Genomic DNA, 25,154 nt, shown 5'->3' with positions numbered 1-25,154 from the left:
TTGCGAGACTGGGAGAATGGGCGTGGAAGTGGCAGATGAAGTTCAATGTTGACAAGTGCAAAGTGATGCATGTGGGTAAGAGGAACCCGAATTATAGCTACAGTGGGGGAAATAAGTATTTGATCCCTTGCTGATTTTGTAAGTTTGCCCACTGACAAAGACATGAGCAGCCCATAATTGAAGGGTAGGTTATTGGTAACAGTGAGAGATAGCACATCACAAATTAAATCCGGAAAATCACATTGTGGAAAGTATATGAATTTATTTGCATTCTGCAGAGGGAAATAAGTATTTAATCCCTCTGGCAAACAAGACCTAATACTTGGTGGCAAAACCCTTGTTGGCAAGCACAGCGGTCAGACGTCTTCTGTAGTTGATGATGAGGTTTGCACACATGTCAGGAGGAATTTTGGTCCACTCCTCTTTGCAGATCATCTCTAAATCATTAAGAGTTCTGGGCTGTCGCTTGGCAACTCGCAGCTTCAGCTCCCTCCATAAGTTTTCAATGGGATTAAGGTCTGGTGACTGGCTAGGCCACTCCATGACCCTAATGTGCTTCTTCCTGAGCCACTCCTTTGTTGCCTTGGCTGTATGTTTTGGGTCATTGTCGTGCTGGAAGACCCAGCCACGACCCATTTTTAAGGCCCTGGCGGAGGGAAGGAGGTTGTCACTCAGAATTGTACGGTACATGGCCCCATCCATTCTCCCATTGATGCGGTGAAGTAGTCCTGTGCCCTTAGCAGAGAAACACCCCCAAAACATAACATTTCCACCTCCATGCTTGACAGTGGGGACGGTGTTCTTTGGGTCATAGGCAGCATTTCTCTTCCTCCAAACACGGCGAGTTGAGTTCATGCCAAAGAGCTCAATTTTTGTCTCATCTGACCACAGCACCTTCTCCCAATCACTCTCGGCATCATCCAGGTGTTCACTGGCAAACTTCAGACGGGCCGTCACATGTGCCTTCGGAGCAGGGGGACCTTGCGGGCACTGCAGGATTGCAATCCGTTATGTCGTAATGTGTTACCAATGGTTTTCGTGGTGACAGTGGTCCCAGCTGCCTTGAGATCATTGACAAGTTCCCCCCTTGTAGTTGTAGGCTGATTTCTAACCTTCCTCATGATCAAGGATACCCCACGAGGTGAGATTTTGCGTGGAGCCCCAGATCTTTGTCGATTGACAGTCATTTTGTACTTCTTCCATTTTCTTACTATGGCACCAACAGTTGTCTCCTTCTCGCCCAGCGTCTTACTGATGGTTTTGTAGCCCATTCCAGCCTTGTGCAGGTGTATGATCTTGTCCCTGACATCCTTAGACAGCTCCTTGCTCTTGGCCATTTTGTAGAGGTTAGAGTCTGACTGATTCACTGAGTCTGTGGACAGGTGTCTTTCATACAGGTGACCATTGCCGACAGCTGTCTGTCATGCAGGTAACGAGTTGATTTGGAGCATCTACCTGGTCTGTAGGGGCCAGATCTCTTACTGGTTGGTGGGGGATCAAATACTTATTTCCCTCTGCAGAATGCAAATAAATTCATATACTTTCCACAATGTGAGTTTCCGGATTTAATTTGTGATGTGCTATCTCTCACTGTTACCAATAACCTACCCTTCAATTATGGGCTGCTCATGTCTTTGTCAGTGGGCAAACTTACAAAATCAGCAAGGGATCAAATACTTATTTCCCCCACTGTACGTCTTGCAAGGTTCCGCGTTAGGAGTTACGGATCAAGAAAGGGATCTGGGTGTCGTCGTCGATGATACGCTGAAACCTTCTGCTCAGTGTGCTGCTGCGGCTAGGAAAGCGAATAGAATGTTGGGTGTTATTAGGAAGGGTATGGAGTCCAGGTGTGCGGATGTTATAATGCCGTTGTATCGCTCCATGGTGCGACCGCACCTGGAGTATTGTGTTCAGTACTGGTCTCCGTATCTCAAAAAAGATATAGTAGAATTGGAAAAGGTACAGCGAAGGGCGACGAAAATGATAGTGGGGATGGGACGACTTTCCTATGAAGAGAGGCTGAGAAGGCTAGGGCTTTTCAGCTTGGAGAAGAGACGGCTGAGGGGAGATATGATAGAAGTGTATAAAATAATGAGTGGAATGGATCGGGTGGATGTGAAGCGACTGTTCACGCTATCCAAAAATACTAGGACTAGAGGGCATGAGTTGAAGCTACAGTGTGGTAAATTTAAAACGAATCGGAGAAAATTTTTCTTCACCCAACGTGTAATTAGACTCTGGAATTCGTTGCCGGAGAACGTGGTACGGGCGGTTAGCTTGACGGAGTTTAAAAAGGGGTTAGATAGATTCCTAAAGGACAAGTCCATAGACCGCTATTAAATGGACTTGGAAAAATTCCGCATTTTTAGGTATAACTTGTCTGGAATGTTTTTACGTTTGGGGAGCGTGCCAGGTGCCCTTGACCTGGATTGGCCACTGTCGGTGACAGGATGCTGGGCTAGATGGACCTTTGGTCTTTCCCAGTATGGCACTACTTATGTACTTATGTACTTATGTACTAAAACAACATCGAATACAACAGTGTTCAGCTGCTGGCACATCTTCCTCAAAAGTACATATTTTAGTTGGCGACAAAATAATCCAGTTTCTTCCATATACTTGAAAGTCACATAAACTATACTCTCTTTGCATAGGCTTCCTTTTTATGCTGTCTATATAAACAAACAAACAACATTCTGGGCCTTAAGAGGGGGAACAACCAATAATTAAAAAAAAACAAAAACAAAGTACACCACATTTTCATGTCCAAGTTATCTGATGTTAACTTTTAACATGAAATCAAACCGAGGCACATCCTCCTTCGACAAAGTAGGAAAGAGTAAATGATTTCCAAACTAGAAATCAATAATATAGTGAATTTGAGAAGTCCTAAACTCCTGACCAATAAATCCTTAAAACAGATACTGAAAAATCATATGGACATACGTCTCAATGGCAGCTTTACATGTCCAACAGGCATTTCCTGTAGCCTCTGAAAATCAGGGAATTTTTTTTAAGTCATGGGGGGGGCTGTATTACCGCCTCAAATCTGGCAGTAGATTTCTGGCATTCTGCTTGCATGATAGATATCAGCTCATGGCCCTGCATTGCTGTGGATTAAGTAAAAAGCCTCCTACTATACATTTTAATATGCTGAACGCTGATGTCTACTGCGCGAGTTAACTTCAACGCTGAAACCTTTTCTACAAACCTTAAACGCTCCAGCCCATCCATATCCATTCAGTTACGATCAGGGCGTAGACCGTAGAAGTCTGCCCAGCACCGGTTTTGCTTCCCAATTACCGGCGTTGCCACCCAATCTCCGCTAAGATTCTGTGGATCCATTCCTTCTAAACAGGATTCCTTTGTGTTTATACCACGCGTGTGTTTTGAATTCCATTACCGTTGTCATCTCCACCACTTCCTGCGGGAGGGCATTCCATGTATCTACCACCCTCTCTGTGGAAAAATAGTTCCTGACATTACTCCTGAGTCTGCCCTCCTTCAACCTCAATTCATGTCCTCTAGTTCTACCGCCTTCCCATCTCCGGAAAAGGTTCATTTGCAGATTAATACCTTTCAAATATTTGAATGTCTGTATCATGTCACCCCTGTTTACCCTTCCCTCCTCAACTCTCTTCCCCGTGTTTACCTTATTTTTCTTTTCCAAAATACAGCAGCAGCAGAGAGTCCCATAGGCTGCCCTGCTGTGGGCCGCCAGCACTGACCTCATTGCTCTCCTGTGTCCTGCCTCTGAGGAAACAGGAAGTTACATCAACAGGGCGGGCCGCAGTAGGGAGAAGAGGCTGGTGCCGGTGGCAGGGCAGCCTATAGGAATCACTGCCACTGCCACCTTTTGGAAAAGAAAAAAAAATAAGGTAAACATGGGGAAGAGGGTTGAGGAGAGAAGGGGAGAGTGTCGCCTGAAGCCCCCACCTCAGTTGGCCTAATCATAGGGCCGCCACTGGTATGTGCACTGTTAAGCTAGTATTCTATAAAGGAACTGAAAGGCTTACTATCCCGCCTATTGAATTAACATCTAGGCAGCTTACAGTGTAATACAAAGAAAGAGAGGACAGATAATAGCCACAGAGAGGGTAGGGAGAGAACTACAATTAGGATAAGAATGGGGAGAGGGGAAGCACACAAGGGCAACTGTTCAGTCTAGAATCACTGGCGAGAAGCCTACTTAAGGATAGGCCTCTCTAAATTAGTGAGTTTTAAAGTCTGTCTTGAAGCACTGAAGGGTGGTGTGGAGCCCGAGATGGTGTTCCACAGGTCTGGGCCCTTGATAGATAATATAGAACTCCTGGTAGAATTGAAAAGCATTTAACTGACCAGGATGGGCACCTGTCCAGTTAAATGCCCCATAACCGGCTATCTCCCACTGAATATCAGCAGTTAGCAGCTAGTCAATAGCCAGGTATATCGGCCAACAGAACTGGGTATCCACCAATTTCCAGACCCACTTTATCAGCTATATTTGGCCGTATGAATATGTAGCATTTCTTTGGCCGGCTTGAAGATAACCGGCTAAGTCTGAATATCAACATAGCCAATTATCTTCTAACCCACCAAAAATAAAGCGGATATTCAGTGCCGGTCACCGGAAATAACCCAGCATTGAATATCTGGGTTTAGCAGTGACCGCGGGAGTTAGCCAGGATAACTCCCACAGTCTGAATATTGGCCCAGGATAAGTCTATTCTGGGTTTGTGAGCACAAAGTTCTGGTAGGACAATAAGGAGTCAGAAACTGGGAGGGAAATAAGGATTTTTGTACACTAAAAGAAGCGTTTTAAAGGTGATGCGATGGGTCCCAGGTAGCCAATGTGCTTCTTTAAGGAGCAGCGTAACGCAATTGTATTTCTTGTGGCCGGTGAGAAATTTATAGCCATATTTTGCACGATATGAAGGCGTCTTAAATGCACTCTTTTATAAATTACTCCCCGGGTATCAAACTAGGTACAGGGATGACAGACCTAATCTCAGGTGTAAAAGACGACCCAGCAAACCTCCCTCCGACTCAATCAGAAAACACCTGCTAGCTCTTCAGTTTCCCCCTCCCAATGCAAAAGTCAGAAAAATCATTCTGCACAGGCTCTTGATCTTCCACCTGCTCATTTGAGCTGCTGGAACCCTTCTTTCCCCAGTCTGACAAACCACCTCCTCTTTCTCCCTTATCTTTGATCCTCAAAAACCCTTCCACAGTCCCAGCAATAATCCCTCTAAACTTGGGTGACTCCTCTTAATTTCCTGTACAAAATGTTCTCAAACTCAGTCTAATTCTAGTGATATTAGGCAGAGGGGATAGGGAGGGGGCTGCCCATTTGAGAGGATCTGGGTGGGATTTCCCACTCTAGCCAGTTAATTTAGGAGGCCAAAGGCTGCCTGGTCTGAAATCTAACCAGCTAGGTTTAAGCTCCTTTTCAGCAATTTAGTCAGGTGCTCTGCTGCTGGATAAAAAGAAGCCTTTAAATAAGAGCATAAGATATGCCATCCTTGGTTGGACCAAAGACCCATCAAGCCCAGTGTCCTTAGTCTTAACAGTGGTATTCTTGTAACCACCGTGAGCTAGTTAGTTGAGAGGATATAAACGTGAGTGGGAAATGAAATGAAATAAATCAACAAATAGCTAAATAAGTAGCAGACAATGGCTAGTTCAGGTCATAAGTACCACAGAAAAATCCCAAAGAACAGATCCAGAGATAAGCCTACATACTTAATAATAGTTTATGCACTTTTCCTCCAGGAACTTGTCTGAATCCTTTTTAAACCCAGCTATGCTAACCACCTTGATCACATCTTACAGCAACAAATTTCACAGCTTAATTGTATGTTGAGTGGAAAAATGCATTATCTGTTTAGTTTTAAATGTACACCCTTTTTCATCTCATGGAGTGTCCTCTTGTGTTGTTTTTAAGGTTAAATAACCATTCCCTATTTCTCTGTGCCATACCACTCAGGATTCTGTAGACTTCTATCATATCCCCTTTCAGCCATCTCTTCTCCAGCTGAAGATCTGTAACCTGTTCAGCCTTTTTTCACAGGGAAGCTGTTCCATCCCCTGTATCATTTTGGTTGCCCTTCTATGTACCTTTTCTAGCTCAATTATATCCTTTTTTTTTTTTTTAGATGGGGTGACAAAAATGCACAGAATACTGAAGGTACAGTCATATCACGGATCAGTACAGAGGCATTATGATCTGTACAATTCCAATGTTATCTTTGCCTCTTTTTTTTTAATCACTGCCACACATAAAAACATACATATAGCAATACTGAGACAGACTGAAGGTCCGTCAAGCCTGTTTCCAAAAGTAGCCAATCCAGGTCAGAAGTACCTGGCAAGATCCCAAACAATAAAACAGATTTTATACTGCTTATCCAACAGTATGCAGTGGCTTATGGACTTTTCTTTTAGGAAATTATCCAACCCTTTTTTAAACCCCGCTAAGCTAACTGCTTTCACCACATTCTCTGGAGCTGAGGATGTAAACATATTATCCGCAGTGGCTCTGAGACCCTTTTCCTGGGTGCTGACTCCTTGTGCAACCCAGGATAATATATCTGTAACTAGGAAAAAATGCCCGTTTCTGAGCGGAATGAAACGGGCGCTAGCAAGGGGCCCCCTCCCTCCGTCCCTCGAAGCTACTTGCCTTGTTCGCTGTGGGCCGTTTCGGCCGTCGAGTGTCATAGCTCCGCCCTCTACGTCATGACGTTTTGACGCGAGGGCGGTGCAGACACTCCAGGGCACACCGGATATCTCGGGCGCCTCAACTTCCGTGGAGGCTTCAGAACGTTGGGGTTGCCTTTTATATATATAGATTAGGATTAGTTTTCCTTATGCCTCAGTTTGTGCACTTATCCACATTAAAATTTCATCTGTCATTTAGATGCCCAGGTCTTCCAGGCTCACCCAGCCCTTCTGCAACTCCTCACAATCCACTCGTGATTTCATAAATTTGAATAATTTTCAAATTGTTCTTGATACGCAGCTTATTTACTTATTTGTTGCATTTGTATCCCACATTTTCCCACCTATTTGCAGGCTCAGTGTGGCTTACAATTTTCCGTCATGACTTATGCCATTTCAGAGTACAGATACAATTGGTAATATATATAGAAACATGGATGATATAATGAACAATCAGGTAAAAAAAGGGGAGAACATGCAATTGGTAACGTATATTGAACGTGCATTACATGATAAATTAGGCAGTACGATATAGGGAGAAAAGAATCCGATTGTTAAGTAGATGATGGAGAATTACGGTTCCAATTATGAGTCATTATGGTATGTCATGTTAAAGAGATGTGTCTTCAGTGCTTTACGGAAGTTAATTAGGTTGTGAATTATTTTCAGGTCAAGTGGTAGAGCATTCCACATTTGCGAACTCAAGTATGAAAAGCTGGACTCATGTATTACTCTATATTTTAGACCTTTACAGCTGGGGAAATGAAGATTTAGGAATGTGTGTGATGATCTTTTAGCATTCCTGGGTGGTAGGTCAATGAGGTCTAACATGTAGGTCGGGGCTCCAAGGTTCCAGCTAAGCAGTTTGCAATAATTCTATAAAATATAATTTGAGGAAAGCAAGAAAATAAGGAAAAGAAAAATGTAATAGGACAGCGTAGAGGGGAGGGAGATAGTTTATATAGTCTGCATGTGATCCAGATCCAGGCTTTAGCCCATCGCCTCTTAGCAATGAAGAAGAACCGCTGAAATGTGTGTTTGAAAGTTTTTATACCTGTTTTTGAAATGAAGATTCTAGCTAAGGGGTGGCAACCTTGGTCCTTGAGGGTTGCAACCCAGTCGGATTTTCAGAATTTCCCCAGTGAATATGCATGAAATCTTATTTGCATACAATGGAGGCTGTGCATGCAAATAGATCCCATGCATATTACTACTACTACTACTTATCATTTCTATAGCGCTACTAGACGTACGCAGCGCTGTACACTTGAACAAGAAGAGACAGTCCCTGCTCGACAGAGCTTACAATCTAATTAGGACAGACAAACAAGAGATAAGGGAATATTAAAGTGAGGATGATAAAATAAGGGTTAGGAGTTAAAAGCAGCATCAAAAAGGTGGGCTTTAAGCTTAGATTTGAAGACGGCCAGAGATGGAGCTTGAAGTACCGGCTCAAGAAGTCTATTCCAGGCATATAGTGCAGCAAGATAAAAGGAACAGAGTCTGGAGTTAGCGGTGGAGGAGAAGGGTGCAGATAAGAGAGATTTACCCAGTGAACGGAGTTCCCGGGGAGGAATGTAGGGAGAGTGGAGAGGTACTGAGGAGCTGCAGAGTGAATGCACTTATAGGTCAATAAGAGGAGTTTGAACTGTATGCGGAAATGGATAGGAAGCCAGTGAAGTGACTTGAGGAGAGGCCTAATATGAGCATAACGACACTGGCGGAATATTAGTCGTGCAGCAGAATTTTGAACAGATTGAAGAGGACAGAGATGGCTAAGGATGGGAAAGAAAGACAATAATTCTAGGTCTGAATTCCTAAAAGAGGCTAGTTTGAGTAGCCCATGTTTGCAGCCAGTTTTCAAAACCAAACAACCCACCGTGTTCTTGTTTGAAAATTAGCAGCTGTAAAGCAGGGGCGTAGCCAGACTTCGGGGGTCAAGAACCCGAGGTGAGGGGGCACATTTTAGCCCCCCCCCCTCCTCCCCGGCACCGCCAACTTTGACAACACCTGCTGACGACCCTCTCGACCCCCCCCACCCCCCCCCCCGCCGCCAACCCTCCCCCGCCTTCACTGTGGGCTACCTTTACTGGCAGGGGACCCCAATCCCCGCCAGCCGAGGAGGTCCTCTTCTTCCCGCGAAGACTTCGTTCTGTTTCTTGTGAGTCTAATGTCCTGCACATACATGCAGGACGTCAGACTCGCAGAAACAGAACAAAGCCTTCGTGGGAAGAAGAGGACCTCCTCGGCTGGCGGGGATTGGGTTCCCCCACCAGCAAAGGTAGCTCACGGCGGGGGAAGGTTGGCGACGGGAGGGGGGGTCGAGAGGGTCGTCGGCAGGGGGGCCAAATCTACGGGGGCCCAGGCCCCCCTGGCCTCACGTAGCTACGCAACTGCTGTAAAGTAGACACTCTAAACTCGCCCAGGTACTCACACCTGCTATTTGCACAGATGGTGGGCAAGGTTAAAATACTGCACAAAGGGGGGTCTTTTACCAAGGCGCGCTCATGTTTTTGGCGCACGCTAAACGGTACAGATGCCAACGCATTCCTATGGGCGTCTCTAATGTTTAGCGCGCACACTAAAAACATGAGCGCACCTTAGTAAAAGACGCCCAAAGTCTGCAAATCAAGTGTACACACGTTATCTTCCCCCTCAGACACAGACACCCCCCGAGTGCACCTTTTTTAACCCAGATGAAAGTATGCAGACTGTCCTTAAAGCCAAATAGGGGAATTTCAGCCCATTTTACCCAGGTAAATGACTTTGGAAACCGTCCTTCAGCACAGGAGAATGGTGTTATCCTTTTCTTGAATAACCAGCTAATTCTTTTCCATCCCTCCAGGTGCTGTATTAGATGTGGATACTGGGAAAGTGTTGGTGGTCCAAGACAGAAATAAAGTAAGTGTATCTCTGGCTAATCTTAAATCTCTACAGCGTATTCATTGAAGCATAACAGAAAATGAGGTCACTGTACATTTTTTAATGTTATATATTAACCAGAACCAATCCTACAAAGAAGAAAGAGACCTCAGAGATATAAATGGGTCCTTTCTCATAAGTCTAAAATCCTCCTTCTTTTCAGTCTTTAAAATTAGTTTTTCTTTTCTTTGAAGAAAATGTAAACGATGTTAAAGTGGAAGCATACAACGGAAGTTGGAAAGAATGATGCAAAAAGGGTCTGAGAATGTCTGTCCATCTGTCCAAGGGCCAAATAGCGCCTCTGAAAATTTAATGGAATGGGATGAAAATTGGCATTTGGGAAAAAACAGTAAAAGGATGCATCGAGTTAAAAAAGAGCCTAATTGGACCAGGAGTTTGGGAGAAATAACACCCCCCCCCCCCCCCCAAAAAAAAATGGCCCAGTGCGTTTATATAGGACAATGATTCCCAACCCTGGTCCTGGAGGCACCCCAGCCAGTCAGGTTTTCAGGATACCCACAATGGATATTCATGTGAGAGGTCTGCATTTTCTGCCTACACTGCATGCAAATCTATCACATGAATATTCATTGTGGGTGTCCTGAAAGCCTGACTGACTAAGGTGCCTCCAGGACAAGGTTTGGGAACCACTGCTATAGGAGAAGGAGTTTCAGCATCTATAGTAGAGAATGACGTCCCCCACCCCATCCCCACAGGTTCTGTCCCCGTGGGCTCTGTCCTCATCTGCAGAAGCCTTGAGGTGGCTCAGAAGAAGATATCAAAATGGTACAGGGTTTGTGCCATAAGACATAGGAGAAGAGACTGGAGGACTTGAATATGTATACACTAGAGAAAAGGAGAAAGAGAGGTGAGTGGAGTGGAGGAATGGCCTAGTGGTTAGGGTGATGGACTTTGGTCCTGGGGAACTGAGGAACTGAGTTTGATTCCCACTTCAGGCACAGGCAGCTCCTTGTGACTCTGGGCAAGTCACTTAACCCTCCATTGCCCCATGTAAGCCGCATTGAGCCTGCCATGAGTGGGAAAGCGCAGGGTACAAATGTAACAAAAATAAAATAGATACTATTGGAGATTCTACATGGAATGTTGCTATTCCACTAGCAACATTCCATGTAGAAGCCTGCGCGGCCACTTTGATGATCTGCAAGGGCCGACTTCTACATGGAATGTTGCTAGTGGAATAGCAACATTCCATGTAGAATCTCAAATAGTAGCAACAGTGGAGGAGCGGCCTAGTGGTTAGGGTGGTGGACTTTGGTCATGAGGAACTGAGTTCGATTCCCACTTCAGGCACAGGCAGTTCCTTGTGACTCTGGGCAAGTCACTTAACCCTCCATTGCCCCATGTAAGCCGCATTGAGCCTGCCATGAGTGGGAAAGCGCAGGGTACAAATGTAACAAAAATAAAATAGATACTATTGGAGATTCTACGTGGAATGTTGCTACTATTGGAGATTCTACATGGAATGTTGCTTCTATTGGAGATTCTACATGGAATGTTGCTTCTATTGGAGATTCTACATGGCATGGCACGTGCAGGATGTCAGACTCACAGAAGCAGAAGCCTGCGCGGCCACTTTGGTGATCTGCAAGGGCCGACTTCTACATGGAATGTTGCTACTGGAATGTAGAATCTCAAATAGTAACAACAGTGGAGGAGTACCCTGTTGATAAGTGTGACTCTGAGCAGTTATCTGAAACCAATTCCCATTGGTCCAACGACTTTGACGGCACTTATTTGGAAGGCGACACCATTCCTGACGATACGGACGGAACCAGCACCCGTCCAAGTGTTGTTTCAGCAGCAGTAACGGTGTTACATCAGTACACCCTCTTCTTCTGCTTCCCATCTGCTCGATTGTTTGCTGTTGGACTCGTGTGCATGATCCTACTTTGTATAGGTTTGGTTTTGTTTTTCACCACCCTGTTTACCTATACTGCTGATAGTAACCTCTTTGATCTTTGGATCACACTCAGTGCCTTTCCCACTGGCAACGTTACTTTGCCCGTTGGAAACGCCACGGTACTTGCAACTACTTCTGTACTTGCAACTACCCCAGCAGTATTTGCAACTACTTCTGTACTTGCAACTACTCCGGTTCCACCACCTACTACAGCAGCCTACACAGAGCCCCAACAGTACACCACATTCACACGCCTGTTTGGACACAGATCCCTCCAAACGATCAAAAAGATCAGTCCCCTCGCCACCAGTTATCCCACCGCTTGGTCAGACACATCTGCCACAACAGACTTTTCAACTGGCAATCCTACAGTGCCTATTGAAAACTCTGCGACCACTCCTGTCCTCACTAATTCTCCTGTTTTGCATTCTACAAGTGTTCCCAATAATATCAGTAGCGCGGTCCATATTGTCCCCAATCGTACAACTGCTTTTGAGGATAATATTACCTTGCTTGAATTACGACCCACCCCTCCTCCTAATCCTCTGGTGCCTACTAGTGACGTTCCTCCTCCCACGAATACTGCCTTAGCCACTCCAAATATCAACGTCCCAGTTACTCGTCCTCCCAGATAGCTCAACATCCCAAAGTAGCTATCAATATATGTCCCACAACAGACCAGATAACCAGCCTTCTCCACCTGATTCCCCCCCCACCGTCGCCTTTCAATTTAGGTGAACAGTTAATCCCTGAACCCCCAGAGTACCTTTTTGATCCAAGAGAATTAATACATCCCCATTGGGACCCAGCTCCAGAGGACGATCCCAATTGGGACCCCTTTATACGATTTCAAACATTGTGTGAACCCTTATTTGAGAGTTGGACACTAGGTCCTAGTCGAACGGTCACACACACTCTGGTACTGTTTGGAGGAACCTTAGGTTTACAAGTTGAACAAACCGACGACCTCCTAATAAGACCAGAAACTGGTGACGTTGTCGATTTTTGGTTAATCACATACGCCATACTGGGCACTGACTGGATACCCTTCCTGTTCATTAGAGAGGTTGGATTGGGACCTTTGGAAGTATATAGCCTTTTCGAAATCCCCGACCCTACTGAAAGAGGAGCAATTAGAATTTACCCACCCTACCCAAATTCTTCCGGATGATATATCAAGCATTGGTATACCTTGGAATACTAACTATAGCAATTGCAGTTCTTATTAAGACCCTTGGATTAATTTTGTTACTCATTTTCCTTAGTCGCCAGCTGCCTTTTGTACAGTCCAGATCTAACATCTGACCATGAAAACTACCAACATGCAGTGCCTAGCTCTTCTGTTGTGTGTGCTCACCTTGCCTATGGTAGAAGGAACAAAGAATCTAGAAGGTTTTTTGCAACAGTTTATTACCACCCCCCGAAATCACATTACCCACAACTAAGGACACGACCACAATCACCCTTGATGTGTGTGCTTACACAATGTGTGGGGAACATCCTGTACAGCAATATTTGTCAGCTTTTGAGGTATACCTGTGTCCCTTCTCCAATTGCGGAAGTTGGGCACAAGTATGGTGGTACACAGGTTCATGGATTCCCTACTCAGGTAGCGAAATTCCAGATCTCAAAAAGAGCATTTCCATTATGAAATTGCGAGTGACTGGCCTCTGTTCAATGACCAAATGTAATCAAGTGGCTATCACTTTCAGAGGAGTAACGGCTGTTACATACAGAACTTATTCCTTAGGAATTGACGCCTCAGGTAGAGACCCCATTGGAAAATTCAAGATTGTTCCACCCCCAGCCCAACCAGAAAAGAATCCTCTGATGCCAACCAAGATCCCAGAAGTAAAGATTCCTTACCAGATCGTGCCAATTAATAATTCCAAAGATTTAATGGCATTAGAAACAGGATTTGGAGAGACAAACTTGTGGCTTGAATGGGCGCATTATACTACAAAGAGTTTGAATGTCTCTAATTGTTATTTTTGTTCCCATGCAAGAGCAGAACCAACAGTAGTCCCCTTTCCTTTAGATCTCCACAATGACCCAGATGGTTTTGGTGTATGCTAGAGTTACTTCAGGTAACAACTGAAGTGAATCAGTCTTGTCAACATCTTGACGAGCACCACCCCTACTTACCCCCTCGGCTGAGGGTTCCACCTGCATTCAGGATTCCAGATCCTGCTACCAGATATCATACATGTCTGGAACGATATGGGGTGAAAAATACACGGTTTCTAGGAAATTTGACCAATTGTAACACAACCCTAGAAAAAGGGACTCTACGAAATCTAAATCTCACAGACTTTTCACAAGCTAGAGCAGACATGTGGTGGTACTGTGGAACCCACACTATCTACCATACACTCCATAGGAGTTGGACAGGCAGATGTGCCTTAGTCAAATTGGTAATTCCAATTGTAATAGCATCTTTGCTCCCTCCTCATAGCACCTCTTCCTCACGAGTGAAGAGAGATGCAATGCCTGGATCTTTTGATGATCGGGTATATATAGATGCAATTGGAGTTCCAAGAGGGGTACCTGATGAATTCAAAGCCAGAAACCAGATAGCCGCAGGGTTCGAATCAGCTTTCTTTTGGTGGGCTACTATAAATAAGAATTTAGACTGGATCAACTATATATATTACAACCAGCAGAGATTTGTCAATTACACCAGAGACGCGGTTCAAGGAATTGCAACACAATTAGATGCCACCAGCAGAATGACGTTAGAAAATAGATTAGTTCTTGACCAGATTTTGGCATCGGATGGCGGAGTGTGCCGGAAATAGGTACACAGTGTTGCACCTTTATCCCCAACAACACTGCTCCAGATGGATCAATCACCAGAGCTTTGGAAGGCTTAACCTCACTGTCACAAGAGTTGGCAGAGAACTCTGGTGTTGACACATCCTGGACTGGTTGGATGGATAGAGCTTTTGGTAAATGGAAGACATTTATCATTTCAGCAGCCACTACTATAATTATAGTGGTAGCAATTTTTGTATTAGTAGGATGTTGCATAATCCCTTGTGCTAGAGGCTTAGTAGAACGCTTAATTGAAACTGCAATAATGAAAAAGACAACAGCAGGACAATATGTCCTGTACGAAAATCTCCTTCCCAACACCACTGGAGATAACACATTGGACTATCTCCCTCTGAGAAGGACCAATCGCTATGCAAATGTTAGAGACACTAGAGAGATGTCTGCAACTGTATAATCAGTAATAGCACACAGGGATACAATATAACCATATAAAGCTTTATAAGAGAAGTGATACATGAGCAAAATGTCTACATAACCTATGTAAATCTATGCAAATGTATACTCAAGATATAATCAGTATATAACCAAAGAATTTATGATTGATAACAATATATACTCACATAGGTAAGAATAAGTTAGAACCTGCATATTAAAGGGTTGAATCAAAAATATTATTATAGTAATTATAAGTTTTTGTATAACCACAGATATAGATAAGAAGGATTGAAATAATTGAAGTGGTGCCAAGATGGTAATCTCAAACCAAAAACAAATCTGACTGTACCAGTTAACCGTAAGACTCAGAAAATTTGGCCTTATAGGATACCTTCTGGAATGGATGGTACCATGGTGTATTAACCCTGGTGTCACCCTATGGGATAGGGTGAAGAGGGGAATGTTAATATATGGGCTAGCTTGAAGACCTATACACTGGAATAGTGATGGGCCAAGCAACATAGCTTAAAACAACCAAAAAGCACTGACTAGGCCTGATAACAAGCTAATAGCTTCATATTTGAGAATCTGCAAAAAGCAGGAGTCTTGACAAGACCAGGTACAACTTTCTAATGGAATGTGGCACCTATAATATAGGAATAATGGATAAGATGAATAAAATGATGTTCTTAAAATGGGACTTATTTTCCATAAGATGGCACACAGATCATAAGATGTTATGAAAGGTATTACAAAAGGAAGATGTGAAACTATAAAGATATTTTAGTAAACGAGAAAAACAACTTGTTCCAAAAACATGTTGACATTTACGGAAGTGTGGTAATCTCTAGAAATAGATAGAACGGAAAAGAAATGGGTACAGATGAACATCTGGCCGGATACGAAAGTATGATCTAAGAAATTGAGAAATATTTAGAAATAAAAGTGTTTTACCATAGACTTCTATTGAGATCTGTGGGTATAAAAGAAGGGAGAATTTGGCTTAATTTTGGAGTCTTCCCCAACACTGCTCAGACGGCGGAGCTCTATACGATTGAACCCAGAATCTGTTTGATGTCTGTACTTGATTGAAAACTTGGTAAGAATAAAGCCTTCTTTCTGAACTCTTTCTCTGTCTTTATTTTCAAATATTCTTCACCTTTCATTGATACTACAAACTAAGCCACACACACAACTGACACCCAGTGTGTATATAGATTATTGTTACATTTTAATAGAATACATGTGGGTACATAGATGACCAGGGATTCACTTAGATTCTGATAGACAGAAGGCCATGGTCATGGGCATTATCCTAGAGTTACGCCTTCTGGTGCTTCCACAACAGAAATATCACTGGGATGGAATATCAAAAGAATTTAGGCAGTCGGCCCAACTGATAGTGGAAGCGCAGACCCTTTGTCCCCGGAGAAGGGTTTTCCTGGGGCGCAAAGAGAACCTTTAAAATTTACAAATCTCAAATAGTAGCAACAGTGGAGGAGTGGCCTAGTGGTTAGGGTGGTGGACTTTGGTCCTGAGGAACTGAGTTTGATTCCCACTTAAGGCACAGGCAGCTCCTTGTGACTCTGGGCAAGTCACTTAACCCTCCATTGCCCGCCGCATTGAGCCTGCCATGAGTGGGAAAGCGCGGGATACAAATGTAACAAAAATATATATATATATGTACAGACATTTAAGTAATTGAAAGGTATTAATATACAAACAAACCTCTTCCTTAGCCATAGGGACAGCAGAGCTAGAACACATGAATGAAGGTTGCAGGGAGGTAGATTTAGGAGTAATATCAGGAAATACTTTTCACATAGTAGGGTAGTGGATGCCTGGAATGCCCATCCAGGAGAAGTGGTAGAGTGAAAGATGGCAAGTGAATTAAAAAAATGTGTGGGATAGACACAGGGGATGCCTAAATAGAAAGAGGATAGAAATACAAAATGGCCGTGGAGGTGTTACGTTGAACAAGAGTAGTGGGAATTAAGATCAAAGCCAAAATTGAAGGTAGTTTCTGTCTGCCTATATGTTGTACCTTATGGGTCTGTTTGTCCTTGCTTTTATTTGTTTACAGTTTTTTTCTTTTTTGATGTATCCCATTGGTTTGTGGTGCAAATACAGGTTACTCTCTTTTTGGGTGTAATTGGGGGACATGACTCAATATATAGAAAAATATGAAACAACAACCACTGTGATACTAGATATTGTACTGTCTAGAAAGTACTACTACTACTACTTACCGTTTCTAAAGCGCTACTAGACATACGCAGCACTGTACATTTGAACATAAAGAGACAATCCCTGCTGGACAGAGCTTACAATCTAATTAGGACAGACAAACAGGACGAATAAGAGATAAGGACAAAGAGTTTCAAGATTCCAGAATCCCAAAGAGTAGCAACATTCTGGAATCCCAAGACTACTACTAATACTTATCATTTCTATAGCGCTACTAGACGTACGCAGCGCTGTACACTTGAACATGAAGAGACAGTCCCTGCTCGACAGAGCTTACAATCTAATTAGGACAGACAAACAGGACAAATAAGGGATAAGGACAAAGAGTTTCAAGATTCCGGAATCCCAAAGAGTAGCAAGATTCCGGAATCCTAAAGACTACTACTACTACTTATCATTTCTATAGCGCTACTAGATGTACACAGCGCTTTACACTTGACCATGAAGAGACACTCCGTGCTCGACAGAGCTTACAATCTAATTAGGACAGATAAACAGGACAAATAAGGGATAAGGACAAAGTAGCAATATTCCGGAATCCCAAAGAGTAGCAACATTCTGGAATCCCAAGACTACTACTAATACTTATCATTTCTATAGCGCTACTAGACGTACGCAGCGCTGTACACTTGAACATGAAGAGACAGTCCCTGCTTGACAGAGCTTACAATCTAATTAGGACAGACAAACAGGACAAACAAGAGATAAGGGAATATTAAAGTAAGGGTTAGGAGTTAAAAGCAGCATCAAAAAGGTGGGCTTTTAGCTTAGATTTGAAGACGGCCACAGATGGAGCTTGACGTACCGGCTCAGGAAGTCTATTCCAGGCATATGGTGCAGCAAGATAAAAGGAACGGAGTCTGTAGTTAGTAGTGGAGGAGAAGGGTGCAGATAAGAGAGATTTACTCAGTGAACGGAGTTCCCGGGGAGGAATGTAGGGAGAGATGAGAGTGGAGAGGTACTGAGGAGCTGCAGAGTGAATGCACTTATAGGTCAATAAGAGGAGTTTGAACTGTATGCGGAAACGGATAGGAAGCCAGTGAAGTGACTTGAGGAGAGGCCTAATATGAGCATAACGACACTGGCGGAATATTAGTCATGCAGCAGAATTTTGAACAGATTGAAGAGGAGAGAGATGGCTAAGTGGGAGACCTGTGAGAAGCAAGTTGCAATAGTCTAAGCGAGAGTAACTACATTCCCTTTATCTATAGATCCAAATCCTAACGCCCAAATATACTAACATAACAAAATGGCAAAAGACTGAAAGAAGGTTCACCAAATCCAGCATGGAGGAACAAAGGCCAATGCCGGACAGACTTCTACGATCTGTGTCCTGCAAATGGCAAAAGACTAAAGAAGATTTGGCAACTCCAGCATTGGGGAAACTGAGGCTGATGCCGGACAGACTTCTGTGGTTTGTGTCCTGCAAATGGCAAAACACAGGTGAAGCTTCGGCAACTCCAGTGTTGTAGATCACTTTATTATCGTGCCGCAAGTGAGGGTGCTGTGCAGAGCGGGGAGAGGGGACGGCATCTTGACTGGTAAATTGAATACTGTCAGCAATACTTGGGAATGATATATGGTTATAACTTCCATCAAGTTTGGCTGCCTATATGGTTGGCATGGTGGAGACTTGGCAACCAGTGTTTAAGCATGGGTTGCTAGGGCTTGTACAGAGGACGAGGGTGGCTCTGGCCACCTTGTTGGACCAACTGGATGAATTGTGCGGGTCTTTATCTGTCGTCATTTACTGTGTTACTGTGTTAACAGACAACAGAGCAATATTGCCAAATGGTTACAAGTGAAAATTTGCCTTTTTGCCAATGACACAAAGATCTGCAACAGAGTGGACACCCCATAAGAACATAAGAGTGTGATTGCAAAATGAGAAGTGATCTACTACTACTACTATTTATCATTTCTATAGCCACATGTATAGAATGTTTGTACGTTTGGGAAGCTTGCCAGGTGCCCTTGGCCTGGATTGGCCGCTGTTGTGGACAGGATGCTGGGTTCGATGGACCCTTGGTCTTTTCCCAGTGTGGCATTACTTATGTACTTATGTACAAGGCATATGCAGCGCTGTACACCATACACAAAAAGACAGTCCCTGCTCGAGCTTACAATCTAGATAAGGCAGACAGACAGAACAATTAAGGGTAAGGGAATAAAGAGGTGAGAATAAAAGGACAGGGCAAGTGAGAGTTAGGAGGCAAAAGCAGTGGTAAAGAGGTAGGCTTTAAGTTTGGACTTGAAAACAGCCAAAGACGGGGCTAGACGCACAGGCTCGGGAAGTCTATTCCAGGCATGAGATGCAGCAAGACAAAAGGAACGGAGTCTAGAATTAGCAGTCGAGGAGAAGGAGACGGATAAGAGAGATTTATCTACAGAATGGAGTACCCGAGGGGGGGGGCGTAGGGAGAGACAAGAGTGGAGAGGTACTGGGCAGAGTGAATACACTTATAGGTCAACAAGAGAAGCTTGAACTGAATACGGAAACAGATAGGGAGCCAGTGAAGTGACTTAAGGAGGGGGCTAATGTGAGCATAGCATAGATCTACAAAAACTAGAAGACTGTTGCATAAATTGGCAGTTAATCTTTAATGGGAGTAACGATTGATCGAAACCTCACACTAGAAGACCATGCGAAAAATACAACAAAGAAAATGTTCTACGCCATGTGGAAACTTAAAAGAATCAAACCCTACTTCCCAAGAGACACATTCCACAGCCTAGTACAGTCAATAGTGTTAAGCCACCTAGACTACTGCAACGCAATATACGCGGGTTGTAAAGAACAAGTCATTAAGAGGCTTCAGACAGCCCAAAATACGGCAGCCAGACTTATATTCGGGAAAGCAAAATACGAAAGCACCAAACCGCTAAGAGAGAAACTACACTGGCTTCCACTAAAGGAACAAATTGCGTTCAAAGTATGCACCATGGTCCATAAAATTATACATGGAGAAGCTCCGGCCTACATGTCAGACCTCATAGACCTACCTGCTAGGAACGCTAAAAGGTCAGCACGTACATTGCTCAACCTCCATTACCCCAACTGCAAAGGATTAAAATATAAGTCCACCTACGCAACCAGCTTCTCCTACATTTACACACAGCTATGGAACGCGCTCCCGAAGACCATAAAGACAACGCAAGATCTAACCATCTTTCGTAAACTACTGAAAACGGAACTATTCAAAAAAGCATACAACAAACAATCATCCTAACTTCTAAACAACAACAACGAAAGAATAAGACTGAAACGACATAACCACTGCCCAACACTATTACTCTCACCATAATACCGTCACCTGAGCAAATACATAAAGCCAACACCTACACAAGACCACAATTTTCTCTTCTACCACATATATACGCACTTGATTGTAAAACCACGTGTTAACAAGTACTCAAGTACACAATGCATTCTTCTACCATGTATGTACGCACTTGTTTGCAAAATCATGTGCATATCTAAAGTCCGGAAATGGCAATCGCCATAACGGCAAATGTAAGCCACATTGAGCCTACAAATAGGTGGGAAAATGTGGGATACAAATGCTACAAATAATAATAATAATGCAAAAAAGTGGAGAATGATGCATTTGAAGTGTAATGTATTTGTAGAATCTGAGCTATTCTGTCAAGAAGAATAGGCAAAATTCACCATTGCGCAAAGATGGTGGATAGTCACATTATCTTAAATGATTTATGTCTGTCATTACAAGAGGACCTTACGAGACTGGGAGACTGTGTGTCTAAATGGCAGATGACGTTTAATGTGAGCAAGTGCAAAGTGATGCATGTGGGAAGAGGAACCCAACTATAGCTACGTAATGCAAGTTCCACGTTAGGAGTCACCGACCAAGAAGGGATCTAGGTGTCGTCATTGATGATACATTGAAACCCTCTGCTCATTGTTCTGTGGCTGCTAAGAAAGCAAATTGAATGCTAGGTATGATTAGGAAAGGAATGGAAAACAAAATGAGAATGTTATAATGCCTTTGTATCGCTCCATGGTGCGACCGCACCTCAATATTGTGTTCAAATCTGATCGCCGCATCTCAAAAATATATAGTGGAATTAGAAAAGGTGCAGAGAAGAGCGACCGAAAATGATAAAGGGGGATGGGGATGACTTCCCTATGAGGAAAGGCTGAAGCGGCTAGGGGCTCTTCAGCTTGGAGAAAAGGCGGCTGAGGGGAGATATGTTAGAGGTCTATAAAATAATGAGTGAGTTGAACGGGTAGATGTGAAGCGTCTGTTTATGCTTTCCAAAAATACTAGGACTAGGGGGCATGCGATGGAGTTACAATGTAGGTAAATTTAAAACGAATCGGAGAAAATGTGTCTTCACTCAACGTGTAGTTAAACTCTGGAATTCATTGCCAGAGAAAGTGGTAAAGGCGGTTAGCTTAGCAGAGTTTAAAAAAGGTTTGGACGGCTTCCTAAAGGAAAAGTCCATAGACCCGTTATTAAATGGACTTGGGGAAAAATCCGCTATTTCTGGGAGGAGTGGCCTAGTGGTTAGGGTGGTGGACTTTGGTCCTGGGGAACTGAGGAACTGAGTTCAATTCCCGGCACAGGCAGCTCCTTGTGACTCTGGGCAAGTCACTTAACCCTCCATTGCCTGCCGCATTGAGCCTGCCATGAGTGGGAAAACGTGCGGGGTACAATGTAACAAAAATAAAATAAAATAAACAGTATAAAATTGTTTTGTACATTTTTGGGATCTTGCCGGGTATTTGTGACCTGGATTAGCCACTGTTGGAAACAGGATGCTGGGCTTGATGGACCTTGGTCTTTCCCAGTATGGCAATACTTATGTACTTATGTCATTGCGGCAAAAGGGTTTTTCACTAAGTAATCTCTCTCCTCATCCATCTCTTTCCAAGTGTTCTTTCACTAGTTCCTTGCATTGTTAGCTTTCTGTCATACTACTGTACTGACTGGTTAAAAATATCTACGCATTGTTTAAAATGTCTCTCAAAATAGCTTTGGAAAGTTGGCTGCTGTGCATTTACCACTAAAGTCAAGCAGCATGAACTGGAAATATTATTACTCAGCTTAGTACCACGTTCAATAAATCTGTTAAACCCATAGGCAGAACCTGGTATAAAGCAGAGAAGGAAACAGAAGGTGAATGGTGGTTCTTTCCGTTTTCTTTTTGGTTGCGAGATGCCCAGAATGGCTGCCACTGGGAAGCCAATAGTCCTGCAGTAAAATGTTTGGCCATTTTGACATCTGTTTCCACCACATAGATTTTTCCTTTCTTGGGAAGAGTGAGGAGATGAAAGAAGCCTGGAAAATGTAATGGGGCTTACGTTTATGAAAGAAGGAGACAAAGATAGAATCTGATGTTTAATAGAAAACATAACATCCCTTCTTTCTTGGAATGTGCCCCCCAAAAAAGCATTTTATAGACATGAGCAAAGGATTCCGTACTCACCTTCAGTAGTCCAGTGGATAGAACTTTGCAATTGCTCCATAAATGTCACATTCTGCTAGTGCAGGGTTGGGCAACCACGGTCCTCCAGGACCAGAACCCAGTCGAGTTTTCAAGATTCCACAATGAATATGCATGAGATGTATTTGCATACAATGGAAGCAGTACTTGCAAGTCAATCTCATGTGGGGGTTCCTCAGGGGTCAGTGCTAGGACCACTGCTTTTTAATCTATTTATAATGATTTAGAGATGGGAGTAACTACTGAGGTAATTAAATTTGCTGATGACACAAAGTTATTCAAAGTCATTAACTCGCGGAGAGGATTGTGAAAAATTGCAGAAGGACCTTACGAGACTGGGAGACTGGGCGGCTAAATGGCAGAGACGTTTAATGTGAGCAAGTGCAAGGGATGCATGTGGGAAAAAAAGAACCCGAATTATAAGCTACGTCATGCAAGGTTCCCGTTAGGAGTTACGGACCAAGAAAGAGATCTGGGTGTCGTCGTCGATAATACACTGAAACCTTCTGCTCAGTGTGCTGCTGCGCTAGGAAAGCGAATAGAATATTGGGTATTAGCAAAGGTATGGAAAACAGTTTATGTGAGGATGTTATAATGCCGTTATATGCTCCATGGTGCGACCGCACCTTGAGTATTGTGTTCAATTCGGTCGCCGCATCTCAAGAAAGATATAGTGGAATTGGAAAAGTTGCAGCGAAAGGGCGACTAAAATGATAGCGGGGATGGGACGACTTGCCTATGAGAAAAGACTAAGCAGGCTAGGGCTTTTCAGTTTGAGAAGAGGACGTCTGAGGGGAGACATGATAGAGGTATATAAAATAATGAGTGGAGTGGAACAGGTAGATGTGAAGCGTCTGTTCACGCTTTCCAAAATACTAGGACTAGGGGGAATGCGATGATGAAACTACAGTGTAGTAAATTTAAAACAAATAGGAGCAAAATGTTTCTTCACCCAACGGTAATTAAACCCTGGAATTTGTTGCCGGAGAACGTAGTGAAGGGCGGTTAGCTTGGCAAGAGTTTAAAAAGGGGTTGGACGGTTTCCTAAAGGACAGTCCATAGACCGCTACTAAATGGACTTGGAAAAATGTACAATTCCAGGATAACATGTATAAAATGTTTGTATGTTTGGGTAGCTTGCCGGTGCCCTTGACCTGGATTGGCCGCTGTTGGGGACAGGATGCTGGGCTCGATGGACCTTGGTCTGTTCCCAATATGGTATTACTTATGTACTTATGATATTCATTGTGGAAATCTTGAAACCCAACTGGGTTGTGTCCCTCGAAGACCATAGTTGCCCAGCCCTGTGCTAGTGTTATCCTGGAGTCTCCAAGCATTAGAGATCAACCTCGAGAACAGTGGTGTCCCAATTGTGGGGTAAAGTGTAGGAAATGTTTAATAAAGAAGTCTGAATGCTGAATATGATTTATTTGTCTTATTAGTTCATAGGCACCTGGAAACAGTCTACTCTAACCAGTGCCAATAATATCAAGGTTTAAAGAGAAAAACAACCACTATGTCAGCTGTCCATACCTTACACCTGCCGGGGGCCCTGGTGAAAATCTCTCTACAGCTGTCCATGCTGTATTCATGCTTTACACCTGCATGGGAATCTAATGAAGATGCATTCTTCAGCTGGAAATACAGTATTCGTTCTTTTTCCGAGGACAAGCAGGCCGTCCGTATTTTTACATCTGCGTGACGTCATCCGACGGAGCCTGATGTGGGTGCTGACTAGCAAGATGATTGTAGAAATTTCTAGCAGCATCCTACTGCACATGTGCTATTATCTTCCCGCCCGATGCACAAGTGCAGGTTCCTCAGTCTTCGTTTTTCCGCAGAGCAGGGAGGACGTGTCTTTGTGTTCTTTTCACAGTGCAGATTTTTATCTTTACTCTTGCAGTGCCTTCCTGTGCGGGTATCTTTGTCCCTTTCGCAATTCTTTTATCCTTAATGTTTATTTTATTTTGGTTCTTTTTAGTTAGTATTTGTGGCTCTTCAAGTTTCCTTTCTTTTTTGCAAGTTGCTAGACCCACTTAGGCTAGAGCACTAACCTGAATTTGAGCACTGCTCCTTTTTACAGTTCACAGTTGAGGAGATCTACGAAGACTCCCAGTGGCTTCAAAAGGTGCACCCGATGTAATCAGGTGATTTCCATGATGGATCTGCACTCTTGGTGCATCGGGTGCCTTGGGCCTGACCATGAGCCTAACTCTCGTTCTCTCTGTTTGTAAATGGAGTTGAGGACACAGAGAGTGTGGCAGGCCCAGGAGGAGAGACTAATTGGCTAGCAGATTGCATTTCCTTCACTTATGCCCAAGCTCAAGGCTCATAATGTCAGAGCCATGGCAACGTCGGTAGCCCACTTGAGGCCAGCCTCCATAGAGGAGATTTGCAAAACTGTATGTGGTCTCCACACATTCATATCTCATTACTGCCTTGAGCAGGATACCCAACGTGACAGCCAGTTCGGTCAGGCAGTCCTGCAGAATTTGTGTCTAGAATCCAACTCCACTCCCTAGACCCAGTTTTCTTCGGTTCCAGGCTGCACCTTCAGAACTAGTGTGTAAATAGTTTCAGGTTAATTGACTTCGAGGCCTCGATGTTTTGAGACCCTATTGTCCTAGCATTGTGGTTTTCGGTGAGCCTGGTAGCTAGGGATTCCCAGATGTGAGAATACGGACAGCCT

The 25,154-nt window shown here is 43.7% G+C and overlaps 1 protein-coding gene across 1 annotated transcript in view; it reads left to right on the top strand.

Annotated features, from left to right (window-relative positions):
* Positions 1-25,154, top strand: part of NUDT6 (nudix hydrolase 6) — an 89,995-nt gene that overhangs the window by 22,257 nt on the left and 42,584 nt on the right. The window contains exons 3-4 of the mRNA XM_030192261.1: positions 9,542-9,597; positions 18,208-18,439. Coding sequence (XP_030048121.1) covers positions 9,542-9,597; positions 18,208-18,439 — 288 coding nt within the window. The remainder of the gene's footprint in view (positions 1-9,541; positions 9,598-18,207; positions 18,440-25,154) is intronic.

The sequence above is a fragment of the Microcaecilia unicolor genome, chromosome 2 (assembly GCF_901765095.1).
Source record: "Microcaecilia unicolor chromosome 2, aMicUni1.1, whole genome shotgun sequence".
In the NCBI taxonomy this organism is placed as follows: domain Eukaryota; kingdom Metazoa; phylum Chordata; class Amphibia; order Gymnophiona; family Siphonopidae; genus Microcaecilia; species Microcaecilia unicolor.
Note: the sequence above shows the minus strand (reverse complement) of the source record. Positions and strands in the feature narration are given on the sequence as shown.